The sequence below is a fragment of the Dermacentor albipictus genome, chromosome 2 (genome assembly GCF_038994185.2).
Source record: "Dermacentor albipictus isolate Rhodes 1998 colony chromosome 2, USDA_Dalb.pri_finalv2, whole genome shotgun sequence".
Taxonomy (NCBI): domain Eukaryota; kingdom Metazoa; phylum Arthropoda; class Arachnida; order Ixodida; family Ixodidae; genus Dermacentor; species Dermacentor albipictus.
Genome location: NC_091822.1, coordinates 173,403,952 through 173,419,389, shown reverse-complemented (window position 1 = coordinate 173,419,389; position 15,438 = coordinate 173,403,952). Strand labels below are relative to the sequence as shown.

General features: G+C 42.4%; 1 protein-coding gene across 2 annotated transcripts in view; it reads right to left on the bottom strand.

Annotated features, from left to right (window-relative positions):
• Window positions 1–324: 324 nt before the first annotated feature.
• The window catches only part of LOC135900894 (zinc finger protein 385D-like), a 42,584-nt gene continuing 27,470 nt past the window's right edge, over window positions 325–15,438 (bottom strand). The window contains exons 5-7 of one of the 2 annotated variants that reach the window (XM_065430491.1): window positions 14,938–15,251; window positions 12,784–12,836; window positions 325–10,696 (exon numbers count right to left, since the gene is read on the bottom strand). In XM_065430491.1, coding sequence (XP_065286563.1) covers window positions 10,457–10,696; window positions 12,784–12,836; window positions 14,938–15,251 — 607 coding nt within the window. In that variant the 3' untranslated portion in view covers window positions 325–10,456. The remainder of the gene's footprint in view (window positions 10,697–12,783; window positions 12,837–14,937; window positions 15,252–15,438) is intronic. The other variant, XM_065430493.1, reaches the window with a different exon arrangement.

Here is a 15,438-nt window from a genome sequence, read left to right as displayed (position 1 = left end):
AAGGAGCATTTTCAGTCTTCTTTTTTCTTTTATGGCTAGGCCCCCAAAACTGACATATCTGCTCCCAAGTATTTTTGACCTCCTCCCTACTTCGCGCATTTGAATAACGACGTATCATGATGAAATAAACCCATCGCACACAGCTTGCATACTTGCATACTCCAGATCTGAATTAGCAAACTACAGCCAATTGTTTTGCCTTACATTTAACCACTAATGCATGTTTCCTGTAAAACTTGCATTTGACATCATGAATTTTACAGTTAGCAGTCTCTCCACTCTAGTGTGCCAATCCTAGCAGATAGATAACAAAAGTGCACCAAGTATCTTTCCTTGTTTTTTATTCCTGTGAACAAAGAAAACAGTAGTACAGTGAGTCAACTTCACTTCGCCAAATGCACTATGGCCAGCATCAGCACACTGAACATCGCAGCATAGCACTCAAGAAAAGTGGTCACATAAGTGCTAACAAACAGAACGGTGCAAGCACTTCTAAAACTACACATATGAAGCCCAGACTTCAGCTGCAGTATGATAATATTCCTGCATGGAGACACTGGATCAGTGACTGCAGCAGAAGTGAAGCCTTCAGGATCAGAAAAATAAAAACAAGACAGGTGCAATGGAAGTGTCCAGTCACTTCACAAAACCAGTCATATATTACTTAAAGGCCGCAACTCATTCCGACAGCATCCACTATATAGCAGCACACTAAAGGGGCTCCGAGCAACTCTTTCAATGCAGCTTAAATACCCAGCCAAGTATTACTACCCTACAGCACAAAAGGAATGCAGCAACGTACATTCACATCGTACATAACATCACTTTGCAAGAGCCTAGAAGAGGAAAAGACAAATGTACATGCCACAGGTAGAAATTTGCAGAAATGTGCAGAGCAGAAAAATAGATAAAATTACGAAATATGGAAGGCGGTGGATGACTCGTCATTCCAGATTTCACAGAGGTCCAACAGTGTTATGACAACAAAAAGACACTCGATATCCAACAACTTGTGACAACTCTTTCGCTGCGTTTTCACATGCTACCTCCAACCATTTCAGCAACGTCTGTGGTTGTCAATCAAAGAAGGGCGTCGGAGCCCCTTTAAAAGATCAGGCAAGTCTGGAACAAGGACTATTTCACTAAACTCTAAATATAGATTGCAGAACACTGACAATGCCGATATACTTTGAAAACTCTTTGCGACGGGTTGACGGAGTGAGAAAAGCACTACGAGCACACATTCTGCCCGGACAGGGGGTTGGAAAAATACTTTTCTGCAAGAGCCAGAGAGTAACCTCCTTTTAATTCAAACACGCTCAGATGTTCTGAAAAGTGGCCCACAGTACATATACTTGAAATAGTGGTCCTGGTCCTCTTGTGTTAAATATCCTATATCGCCTATGCCTGCTTAACCAAAATGTGCACCTAGGCACAGTCACAGACATGTGAAACATGGCATGGTGCAGAGCTCGTCTGCTGCTGCGACAACAGCACAGTTGGGTGAATCTACCAAGTACCACCCCTTCGCAAGTACCAAATTTTCAGTATAGCCACTACAAAAAGTGAACTATACACAGCAACAGAAACAAGCCAATATCATACCACACTTCACAGAAGTTTACACAATTCCACTAGGCTCACCAGATCTGTCTAAATGCTTGCCGCTTCTTTCTTTTGCATTCCAGCTTCCTTTCCCGTGGGAAGAGCAGCCAAATGGACAAAATCTAAGAATTCAGTTAATCTCCATGCCCTTCCTTTTGTCTTCCCCTCCACAATGCTCGAAAATCAAGAAACCCTCAAGCAGTATTGGACAATGCCGAAGCATAAAACGAACATATCGTGTTCATTTACTGTTTAGGCCAGGATACTGCAACAACTCCAATATCAGTCCTTTTCCAAATAGTGCTATGCCTACATTACCAGCAGTAACAGACTCACAGCACAAGCAAAATATGAAGGACAAAAAAAAAACATATGACATACGCCACCTCCTTTTTGTCCTGCATCTTTCACTTACACTGTTGATCAGTTAAAACAGGTTACCAAATAGCTGAAACCCACACTTATTAGGAGGCTTCACCAGTGGTGAGCAGTGGATAAGCAATAGAATAAAGCCAAAAGAATCGTTACATATTATCCATCCCGATATCAGTGCACCTTCCACTACACAACTGTACTGCCTTCAGTAACAATAACATGTTCAAACTTCCCATGATGTGCAATGCTTAGCAGCCGGGTAAGACTCAGCCATGTAATAACCAACAGAAAAGGTGTTGACCTTCTTGCCAATGTCACAAGCACCAGCAACGCTTCACAAGTCCATGTCAGTACCTTCTTTAAATGTCTGCCCTATCCAAATCCTCCCAAGCAGAGCACATGAAATAGGCTAAATATAGTAGGCTAACATTGGTATGTCGGCCATGAAATGCTTCAAAATCTCACAAAATGGCTGACTCACAGAGCAATGACACAAACAATCCACAACAGTCAAAAGTGGCTTGTCTCAACTTGCATTACATGAGGCTTAGTATTACTTGAACAGGTATACACGTACCACTCTTCATGAAAACCCCCCCAAAAAACCACAATCTGAACTTGAAACTTGGACTTGAGCACACAGTGCTCAATTTCACCTGCTAACCTAGAAATGCAGTTTATAGGATTTTTTTTTTTTCAAGCTTGCACAAGATGCTTGCACAATGAATTGCATTTACTTACAATTTTTTTTTGTCAGAACGGGACTTTGTGGTATTACACAACATATCTTATACCCATGCTCTTATGAGCGGCAACAATGCCCGAACACTATGTTAAGGAGTGCTCGGCGAGACACTAATGAAGTTATCATTTTCCTGCACTTACTAATTGTACACAAATCTAAAAACCAGAACTCGTACCACAGAAGGTCCATTCTCCTTCAACAGTCTACAATGAGTGGTTTTGTCGAGTTCTGGTGGGCTGAAATGGCACACTGCTGATTGAAAACGCTCCCAAGATTGACAATGAAGCTTTTGGTGAAAAGCATCAGTCCCGCAGTGCCTGTGTGCACCTTAATAGATTCCATTTTCCCATTTTTCAAAACTACAAATGTCTCTGTATTATTATCAACTCTTAAATTCATCTAAGGTACTTGTACACACAAGATCTGTAGCAGCAGGGGAAATACAAATGCGATCAACTGCCGCTACTTCAATCAATCCACTCGCCCTATATTCAAAAGTACACCTTTCATGAAAAACAGCATGGTATACAAAAATGGAAGCGATTTATCTCGGCCTGATTGTCTGCATATACCAGCAAGGCAGTCGACCCAAACAAAAAAGTATGGGAGCCATCTTGTCGCTTTAGAATAAATTGGACTGCCTTTCTTTGAAGGACAGTCACTGTGTGATGCATGTATTATTTCTATCTTGATAGCATTTTATCCAATGAAATCAGAGTGCACCAATACATGAAATACTGTACAGTTCCATAATAAAATTCCCTTATTGAACAAACTTTTCATTCAGGACCTTGTGTGCTCAAAAAGGGCTTTACAATGACTCTCCAAGTCATGCCAAAGTGCTGTACATGACGTTGTAGGGGAAGATAAAATTTTTGTTGACTGCACATCCAGCTCTTTCAACGTAAGCACACAGCATTGACCTGCATCAAGACAACTTATTAGTATGTAAACATTTTTTTCACTTCACAGCTGCATCGAAGATGGATGCAAGAGTTACGAAGACTCACTACAATGCAACAACCCTTCTCTTCAAAGCATTGCTTTCTTTCTTTCTTATTCAAAATACAAAGGAGGCATAAAAAATAAGACAGCTAGTCATAGACCAATCTCATCAGGCTTAAAGGGCATATACCTGCTTGGCTTATGCTATGACAGCAGTAGTCATCTCCTCATTTCTGCTGTACTTAGACTAAAGGCAACCTTGACTGGAACGTTGGATCAGCTGTGTCACAAGAATATACTTATTAAAATGTTCTTTCTCTGCTTCAAAAAAAGAGAGGGAGATTATTTTTGTGTAAGCGAATCCTCTCAACCATGCTGCAGCTGTGAAATTCTGGGCCAGTATTCTCAGTTGTTTACTTTCAAGGACACCACCATTTTCGCACATTGCTTCTATGAGCGGAAGCATTCTTAGTCCTGTGATAAGAATGCTCTTGCTAGCCACTGCAATGCTGTCCGTCCTGAACGCCAACATGACCGATGCAAGCCACACAAAATTCGAAATTTCATGAAAGTGATTGCATCTCAAAGTGAACAATTGAGAATACTACCCAAGAGAGAGAGAAGGAAAGGTATGGAGGTTAACCATGATGGTGCCCAATTGGCTGCCCCACAGTAAAGGGGATGGGGGGATGCAGAACGATAAGACGCCTTGTCCTTATCTCTTTCACTAAAGAGAAATTCGACAGGCTAGACTGAAAGAATACATTTAGGAATTATGATTACCAAATATGCCAGCCTCACAGTGAGTGGTCACTTGGCAAGCCAGAAGGAACACGTACCGAAAGACCGTCGCTGTCCCATCTGCTGAAGACTTTCGCTACCGGCATTCTTTGCAGCAGCAGTGGGAGAGTGCAACTCCACCGTGAGATTAGTCTATCAAAAGCACAGTGCAAGACTAGGCTATTACATTATGATTCAAGGAGTAGCAACATTTTGTTGACTAACTGCAATGCTCTCAAGGTGCCCAATTGGGTCACTGCCATTAATGCGACTGCTTTACTTCGTTAGACTTTCTACTTTGCTCTGAAAGCCAATGTAACTATGCAAGCTACATCTCTACTTCTGGTGAAGTGTCTCTCCCTATGAAAGTACAGCACGTCTGAAGTGGCAAGAAGTGCTAGCTTAATTACTGCTAGAGAAAACGATTCTAGTAATTGGAAAATTAAGGTGGTTACCAAAGGTTTTCTTGGAGCTCTGCAAAGTGGCGATGGATGTTGAATGTTATTCCTCAATTCTTGACAGACAATGAATTTCAGAAAGTATTTTCTTTTTTAAATCGGACTTATAACTATACTTACACACCTTTTGATAGCTTAAGAGTTGCAACTAGTGGTTTCTACAACAAAGTAAAAAAAAAAGATCAGTCAGTTTCGGTTGGTAAATTTGCTAGCACTGAACCAGAAAGGCAAGTTTTAGAGCATGGCATCTAGCGAAAAGTAGCGTACCGAAGCACCAAATTGTCTTCAGTTTGTTTTACACTTCTTACCCAGTAGGTGCAAAATGAATCTCCCAACAACACCAGCAAATGAGAACCAACACACACACACACAGTCCTTATCCTCACAGTTTCACACATTATATGAACACACTTGCCCACTCACTCACATACACACTATTTTACTGCTAACATGACAAAAATGCATCGCAAATAGATACAGATATCAAGAGATCCATCTCGCCCTATGAGTAATAACACACATAGTAAAGTACACAGGCAAAAAACGGCATGCTAAGGACAATGCGCATATAGCACTATTCTTACACTCTTAATACACGCGTCTGCAGAAACACGGCACACAGTTCCAGCAACTGAGACCAGCAGCAAGCAAGACCAGCTGCCATACACCTGCAGCTCCCCCCCTATAAGCTCTTCATGCACACCATAACCCCAGTTCATATCACATAACCAGCATCATTACTCACTCTTGAGCTTGTAAGGCAAGCGGGGCTCATCTGCTCAGATATATACAGTGAAACACGAAAGAAAAAAATTAATAATTTGAGCATCGTGTTGGCCATACATATAGACCCTAGCAAGCTGCAGTTTCACACAGAAAAATGTATTTTGTTTCTCGGAACAAAAAAATCAATAGTCATGATCTGTACTTGCCACCAAACGGTGATGCTGTTGACCAAACTGAAATGTAATCCATTGTTACAAATGTAACTAGGTCTGTAGAAGCCTCTTTGGAAAATCATTTAGGGGTTTTCAAGGAATTCTGAGGCTATTGTAAAGCAATTTCAAGTATAAAAGAACTGTGATTCCAAACATCTTGAAAATAAAAGCCTGCCTTAAACAAACAGCAAGCTTTTTTTTTTATTGCACAAAAAATGTAAGAAAAGGTACTCGCTAAGCTTTTTACACATTAACCATCACTAGCCATACCAAAAAAGATGGCTTCCACCACAAAAATGAAATCAAGCTCCCTCGATTCTGGGCTTGCAAGAGCCTCCATGGTCAAATACACAAATAAAACTCTACAAACCCAGAAAAAAGCTATATTCAAGGATTTTTATGCTCTGTAAAATTTAAATTAAGGGCATTCAAGGCCTTGAAAATGGCAGTTTTAAGGACCACTAGGAACCCTCAACTGTAACTACTCTGGCTATAACATGTATTACGGAACAGAATTCCTATGTTTTCCTGTGCATTCATGTGAAAAACCGCATCTTGCTATGGTCTGTAGTTTTTGAATGATTAAGTTATTGCTTTTTTCCTGTATAATGCAATACGCTAGATTCTTAGTTCTGTGCAGGCAGTTGTCACAAACCACAGGCCTGTCGAGAAACATCGAACCTCGAATTTAACGAACACTGATTAAACAACTTAACAGTTTTAGCCAAGTAAATATTGAGATTTGGTTGGTCACCATCATTTCTTTTAAATCTATTGCTAGTCACAATACTCCTTAGAAATAAACATGCTTTGTAAACTGGCTGGCCCTAATTTTGCAATAACGACATGGCCTGTACACATGGCCGCTAGAGTTGACTCTATAACATTTAAAATTATTTAAGTGACCCATCATTGATTGCCGCGTAAGCCCCAACACTCGTCACCTAAAATGCATTACTACCGACAAAGTTAATCTCTGCTCCGCAGTGTACAGCAACCACTGAAAGCCTTTCCTGAAACAGCCGGTACTGTAACTTCCACTAGAGAAGTTCACGTGATCCCTCAGTTTTGGTGCCACTAAGCACGCATTGTAAAAACACAGGCAGCTATTGTCAACAACAAGATGTATATGCAATTTCTTGTGCATTCTTTAGACAATACTTTTCTATAGAACTGCCATACGGCTGAAGAGCAAATTTGTCAAACAGGTAGAGGCTTCTATATTTATGGAATACAGCAGCCTGCTGCATGCTTTCCTGTCGGCCTAATCCAGTGTGCCACACGAGACCGCAGTACAAGTCTTGCAGAGCACCGGCGAATAGCAAAGGCGTTCGTACAGGTATTCTGCAGAAATTGAAGAGCTAAAAAGCCCCGTTTGCTGTATACAAGCTCATCACTACACTTATCACAGAACAGCAAAACCCAATCCACACACGAAGAAAAAATTACCCATAAAAGCTCTGGCAATCAATGCCTCTCAAACAGGGGAGAGAGTATACATGATGGAACACCACAACTTTGCACTTCGCGAGTTGAAAAGGTTAAAAATAATAATAGCAATAATGCCTTAAAACGTGTTGCACCGCAACACATTCAACACCATCGTGCCATGCTAAAATATGACCAGAAGCTGCAGCTGCAGTGAAGATAATGGGCCAGGAACTCGACAAACAGCTCTACATCAGATCAACAGCTATGTGAACATAAAGTGCTGCTGCAATTCAACCCAGCATGCTACGCATAAGACTACACCATGCATACACACGCTGATCAGATTGAAATTAACCCATAAAAATAGAAAGCTGAGCTTTCAACGAAACAAGCCATTCTAGCCTAACAGAGTCAACAAACCTGCATTCGAAGCAACAATTCCTGCACATATGTCGACATTTAATAACATTCCCCGATGTAATGCCAGCATAAAAAATGATGAACATCAGGTAACATTGAATTTTGTGGTTCACTCAGAGGTAAACATCCACACAATCTCATCCACACTCATACAAAAATAAGCTCCCCGCAGAGTTGAGTGCAGAGAGAAAAAGACATGATGCTTATATAACAACTAGAATGGACTGTGATGATTAATCACTTTTTTTATTCTGGCAAACCAATAACGCTGCTACCAACAAGCAAACCCACAGAATGATGCTGCACTTAGAAAACTACGAGTAGGAATGCCCACAAACCAACTGGACAAATGCGATGGTCTATGTATAGACGATAAGAAAGGCTTTGGTATATTAAATTGATTGAATGGTTCAAAGAATGTTTGCAATCATTACATTAAAAAAAAGATTGAAAGATTCTCTTAAAAAGCCTCCTCACCAACCAATCTTAACGATGAATATATGTATGGCAAAATGTTGTCAACCAGTTTCGAGTGCTCAAGAACGACAAAATCTCACGAATAATGCCAGCACAAAAACCATATTTGCAATCAATATATAAATTCATTATCCCAGACAGGCAATTATCTTTGGGCAAAACATGACCCACTGATCCCAAGCAAGCAAAGTGCTGACACGCAACCGCTTCTCACCAGCCAGCAGAAACTTCAAAAACAACTCACAGTAAAGATGCCCCTTCAGCCTAAAGCCCCTCCATCCACGCGCCACCGCCGACCAGGTTAAGTACCGCCAACCTACCCTCCTCCTCCACGCTTCTCTCTCACTCACCCCTTCAGCTTCCGGCGTCAAGCGGAACTTACGTGGCTTCAGCTTCCTGTTCTGAGTGGAAGTGACGCTATATTTTTTATCCTTGTTTACTTTCGCGTCGATGGAGAGGTTTAATTGCACCAGCTGCGGTTTAAACTGTTAATGCGATTCCATCCAAGAACCACCGCCTATTGTAAACAGCGATCTGGTCGTGTTCGCTGCTTTGCGTCAACGTGCGACGGGTTGTGCCATGAGAGGCAACGTACAGTGGAATGTAGTGCCTGGGTGCTCGGAAACCACTGCCGTTTTTCGTGCATTTGGAAAACAGCGACCGCGAACTACTACTTCAGCGGAATACAACAGCTTGTCCTCTTTGCATTCTTCTTATGGTGACTGCCACAGATCTAGAAACTGCAAGCACGACGAAAGGGGACGACAGGCAAAGCGTGTGCGCGCAGCGTACACACGCTTTGCCTGTCGTCCACCAGCTCAACAGCTCATCATGGCGTCGTGAATTTAGACGGCATCTGCTCGAGCCCAGCAAATTTCGTATCAATCAGGACAGACAAGAGAAAGAGAGTATTCTTAAAGTGCGCAGATGCACACGGATGACGCTCTGTGGAGTGGCAAGAGCATGGTGTAAGACCATGGGCTAGAGCTTGAGCTACTCAGATTAGCGCCGGCTGCTAAGCACGTGCGGGCGTCTCACCATCGGCAGTCAAAGCAGAAATTCCCGCAGCGCAACTCCAGGAAGCGGAAACGCCAGAACCGGAAATTTTGAAACCGGAAATGTCGGAACCGGATTTGGTGTGAGGGAAAAAGGCAGTGCACATCAAAGGTTGTCGCTACTTAAAAGAGCGGCGGTGGCGTCTGGATGGAGGGGCTTTACTTCAGCCCAGCTCTGAAGGCCTAGAACTGAGGTGAAGCAGCGCGAAAAAGACGAGGACACAAGGAAACAAATACCACAGACAAGCGCTGACTGCCAACTGGAAGTTTATTTGAAAATCACCGGACATTTATAGCTTCATCAGCATAGGCATGCGCGCACATCATTCACAAAAACATCTGCAAATCATCATTTTAATCTTTCTTCCAAAAATTTTATTTCTTTTCCCGACAAGGCAAGAGAGGGAGTGCTCACACATTTATCGCCTTCCTTTCTTATATGAAAGGCCTCTATTATCTCCCTTTCCTTCTTGCTCTTTCCGTCAGCACAGCACTAACCTAAAGAATGGCTATGGGAGTCATTTAGCTGGACACTGTAAGAAGTGCCAATGCACCCCCATATTTGAAAAGACTAAATTCATAGGGAAAGGAAAGAGCAAGAAGGAAAGGGAGATAATAGAGGCCTTTCATATAAGAAAGGAAGGCGATAAATGTGTGAGCACTCCCTCTCTTGCCTTGTCGGGAAAAGAAATAACATTTTTGGAAGAAAGATTAAAATGATGATTTGCAGATGTTTTTGTGAATGATGTGCGCATGCCTATGCTGATGAAGCTATAAATGTCCGGTGATTTTCAAATAAACTTCCAGTTGGCAGTCAGCGCTTGTCTGTGGTATTTGTTTCCTTGTGTCCTCGTCTTTTTCGCGCTGTTTCACCTCACTTCTAAATATGAACCAACTAGCCCTCATCAAGATCTTACTAATGCAAAATTCTAAAGGCCTCTTCCACAACTGACACTCATGCTGAATGCTTTCTCCTCAGTGATGGCTGCTCACAGATACCTTAGCAAAAGAAACGGTGCAGTCTCTTTTTGCTTGAAGTGAGAGACAACAAGGAGATCACAATAGAATAAATTTTCAAAAACAAGAAGGGGAAGCCACAGACATGTTCATGGGTGTGAGTTTATAATTATTATCCATGCTTTCTTTACACATGACTACTGCACTGCTCCGTGACAGGGCCTTGGGACTGTCAGCAGTGGCTGCCCCTAAAGAACCAACAGGTGGCGTTCACCGCCAATGTGTGTCCAAATGTGAATGGGTGTATGAGCACGGATTCTGTTGCCGTAGACACATGACACAACCAAGCTGTCTAGTAGTAATGCGACTGTAGTATCTATAACAGTATGGACAGAGGCACCAACTTCCAAGAAAGACCCTGCTGGTTGTTGAGTGTCTAGGTGATGATGTTGAGAACCTGCAGTCACTCCAATGGCCAAGGGACCTATTGCCCACAGATTTAGCAGGTCCCTGCAAAGGGAAGAGGCACAGCATTTCAATGCATGCTACGTAGATCTCCTGCACTGAAATTTACATTGTGCTAATCAAGATACACCACAGAGAAGGAGGCTAGACATGTGTGAGAAAAGACGGGACGTGCTTGTCCTGTACGCTTTGCTGCGGTGGCGTCTTTGTTAGATTGATACAAATCGTATGAAGTACGAACCAAACAGCCTACATTGTTGAGGCCTAAGGGACACTGAAGACAACAGTAATTTGAGCTGTATCAGTAAATTACCCTTCTGCAATACAAACACATCCATTCTTACCGTGAGAGGAGGTTTGGCGAGTCAGAAAATACAATAAACGGGCAGTGATGCCATATTAAGTTTTCACAACAGCTCACCCTGGCGTCGTGAATTTAGACGGCATCTGCTCGAGCCCAGCAAATTTCGTATCAATAAGGACAGACAAGAGAAAGAGAGTATTCTTAAAGAAACCAAGGCTGCACTTAGCAAGAACTATTACTGGGCCACAACAGCCCAAGTACGAGAAAACTCTGCAATCTGTGATGTCACAGTGACGTACAATAAATAAAAACTGACCTTTGTTTTTCTTTTCCTAATAATTAACCTATTAGTGTAAAAATTGATTATAATGGGGTCATTCCAAGCCAAGCACACGAAGCTACAACAACACACTCATTCACTAATACTTTCGCAGGCTATGCACCCACTCCAATTCCTATGCCTTTCCACTCATACTAGCCAACTCTCACTGAAGTTCATAGTCGCTTCCATTCACACTTGCCACCGCCCATTCACATTTACCACCGTTCATCCACATGTATATTCTCGTCTACACCCACTCACAGGCACTCACTCATTGATAGTCACCGTTGTTTATACTAACCTTTGTATTCGTGTTAGTTAGCGCTCACTCCTTTTCATACTCACATCCACTCGAATTCACTGGCATGCACTCCCCTTAAAACTCACATCCACTCACACTCTCAGACACACACTGACACTCAGTAGCACACCTGTGAAGTGAGTCTGGAAGCAAGTATGAATCAGCGTACTCGCGAGTGAGTATGCCAACCGATATGCACCACCCGGAAACCTGAAGCTCTCCCATCAGGGTTCAATTGCCATCATTTTTTCTTCTTTTTTTAAAAAGAATTTTCAGAATTTCGTAGGGCTGCGATTTTGTAGCGATGCCTTTTCCTGATGCGAATGCCTTTCGCGCTTTTCATATTTGTGAGTCGTCAAGAGATGCTCCGCACCGGCTGTAGCGTCAAACCCGGCCACTCGCAAACGCGAAAAGTGCCGAAAGGCATTAGCGTCAGGAAATGGCGGTCCATTTGAAAAATGTGAAAGGTCAAGTATTTCATAGAAGGACAGTTAACAATTTGTTTTAGAAAGCTTTATTGAAGTAAACTGTGTTTCAGTTGAGAACATCTTTTTTAAAGACAGGTCTCTACACTATATTGTACAGTTGACTAGTGGTGCATCTTCACTGCAATGCACACCTTGGCACTGCCACTTTTTTAGAATTAAGCTTCCATTCTGGGGATCTTTTTTTTTTTTCGTATACATCATGTTCCGATTTTGAGAAGAGAATTCAAAGGGTGCTCTGACAGGCAGTGAATCTTTTTCCACACAATATGTCTTGGGCATGCAAGTTATTAAACCTACAAAATTCTGAAAATTAAAAAAAAAATTAACATTGGGAGCTTTAAGCTTCCTTTTCGTGCATTTGGTGTGGAATGACCAAAGAGTTCTGAAAGTGTACGTTTTGAATTTAACCTGATTTAAATGTTTCTGTGCAGTGTCTCCTTAAGTGAAGCTGAATAGGACAACTACAAGTCTTTGCCACAGCGGCTCGTTTGCTGAACCTGAGGTCGGGGGTTCAATTCCCATCAGCAGGTCTGTACATATACAAAAGAGCTTCACTAAAACCTTTCGACGCAACAGCGAGAATGGCTCACTGCAACACTGACAGCACGAAAAAAGAAAGGCGCTGTAGGGACGTCACAATCACAAATTAAATACATGCAACGCATGTTACAGGTGTTAATTTTTGTCGCGACACAGTAATGGCGTTGACGTTTTTACCATGAAGCGTTTTCCTTGCGCCTTGTAAGGTCGAACATAGCAAAATTCAGTTCCTGCGGAGAAGAGATCATGAAAATCCATTTTAACAGTATAGCTGGTTCCCTGCTCCAACCGACTACATTACCGAGTTTGCGGCATCGACTTGTGGGATGTCTGGCAAAGTTAATGTTACTTCGTCTCCTCCTGACATTCCTTAAAATTAGATGCACTTATATTTTCCAATACCAATATTGCGAACTGCATTTATTCATTTGATGATGCCACAGGCAAGCTTCTTTCCTTCTTTTTTGATAAAAATGCTGCGACACACGCAGACTGTCCAAGTGCTGCATACACCACCATTTTGACCGAACGGTAGAATAACCTACACCGTGCAGTGGGTAATATGCTTTGATGCTGAATGAAGAAGTCAGCTCATTCAACAGTAATTAGGCAGAAAACTTGGAAAGGAAAATGAAACAGCAAACAGGCAAGGAAATACAATACATAGAGACTACATTGGCAGTGTTCTGGATGTCACTATACTCTTATGAATATGTACCGATAAATGTGTGACAAAAATGCATTGCACGTCATTTGTGTCACTGCTTTTTGTTGCTTCTGCGTGCAATTCAAGATCGTTTGTAAACAAAAGGGGGGATGGCGGCACTTGGGAAGCCACCATCTTTCTTGTTTCACCCTTGCACACTTTCACTCGCACTTAAAGCAAATAGTGCGCGAGGTGTGATAGGATCTTATCGCACTTGGGCTTCGTATAGAGCATGACGAGGCTCCACTTCGGCGGCTCCTCTTGTTGTGTAGTGCGCGATTTGAGAGGTGTGTTTAGCAAGCAGTCGCTTGTAATTCAATAATTTGACCATTTGCCTCCACGGAAGTTTCCAGTTACTGTCTCGGCATTCCTTTGTAGCAGCAGTAATTTGGTCATATTGAAATCGCATACAAACACACTTCGTTATATTGAGGTTCAAAATACATGGTGTTCTATGGATAAGAGGTTACTAAAAGTTAAATACTATGATGTATTGAGAATTTCATTATATTGAAGTTCATTATATTGAGGTTTAAATGTACATCATAATGGTGAAATAGCTTTTCTGGCAATCATTGCACCAAATTTAATGAGATTTGTAGCATTTCAACGAAGAAGGTAAAATCTAGCAATTACAGCAAGCAAATCTTTTATTAAGGTTGTCAATTCCTTAAAACAAGTGCTTCCGACAACTATGAAATTTCAAGAGTATTTCAAGAGTAAGAATTTCAAGGTCCTACTCTTAGTATGACCTTTGCAAAGCCCTTATAGGCATTCTAACAGTATGATTTAAGTGCTAAATTCATATATAGTGGAACTCTACTTATACGTCCCCTGATATTGTGACATCACAGGTTTTACAACAAATTACTGCAGTCCTGGCTAACTTGCTATGAAGACATTACATTAAATACTTCGATTGTAGGACGCGCGGTTATGCATGTCCCGTGACATCATGCGAAACTGAGAACGCAACGGTCATGTGTGAGAAGTGCCGGCAGCTCCCTCATGGCGCAATCTCCTCTGCCAGGAAGACTTTTGCATGCAGAAAACTTCGACTGGTTTCTGGGCTTCCTCCTAGGTACTTTTTTTTTCCCAAGCATTCACTGTCCTCTCATCATTCGTTTCCCTTCCCCCACTTCACGTCACTCAACTGCTAGACACCCGCATCCCTTCACTGCCGTCTCACTGCACCTTCTTTCTCTCGGCTTTTTCTCTCAGCTGCACCTGCTCCCATCACAGGATGCATTCTCTTATACAGCCATTTAAGTTTTAATTAAATCATAATGACTTGCAGTTTTCTCCTTAAATAGATTGGGCCTGGTGAGACGTGTGACTGCTGTGTACGAAGCCATACAAATAGGTTGCACGAAACACTGCGTCCATGTTCCCATACTTCTGATGCAGACTAGTAGAGAAAATGTTCTACATTTTACATCTGTTTGAAAAGGGAAATCGGAGTTAGCCTCAAACTAAAGCTTTTTCTTAAGTGAAGCGTCCCCTTTAAGTATTTATCGTCAATACTGACCAGCCCTGAATGGAGCACGTAACATATAAGCTTGCTTTCAATTCCAGTGCGGCCAAGAACAGAGAAAAAGCATTGGCAGAGATCGAAACTTGCTCACCACAGGTCATGGTGGGCCCAGGCACAAAGGCCACATATGGTTGTGGTAGCTGGGAGGGCCGGCCTCCAGCACTGGATATGGTGCCTGCAGCTGTAGCCGCAGCCATGGCTGCCGCAGCATTCGCAGTCACCACCTGCGCTGTGACTGCGGTGGACAGGCCGCCCACTCGTGCCTTGTGCTTGGCGCCCTGCAGGTGCGACTGCAGCTGCTGCTCAGAGGTCAGCGATGAGCGGCACGGCTCGCAGTAGAACTGGTTCCCAGGGGTTGGTGGCTTTCTTGGTGTTGGGGGTTTGAGGGCCATTCCTGGAGGCGGTCTGCAGTCAAACATCGTGATACATCATCATAGCGAAGCTACACATGAAATTAATATACCTACAATATATCTAATTATATACTTCAAGCACATTTGCTACCTGCTGATATTAGTGAGGAAAGTGTTAGGTGTCAGGAGCACAAGAACCGCACTCCTGCCACAGGAGAAACCAAAAGCATCAAGTAAGT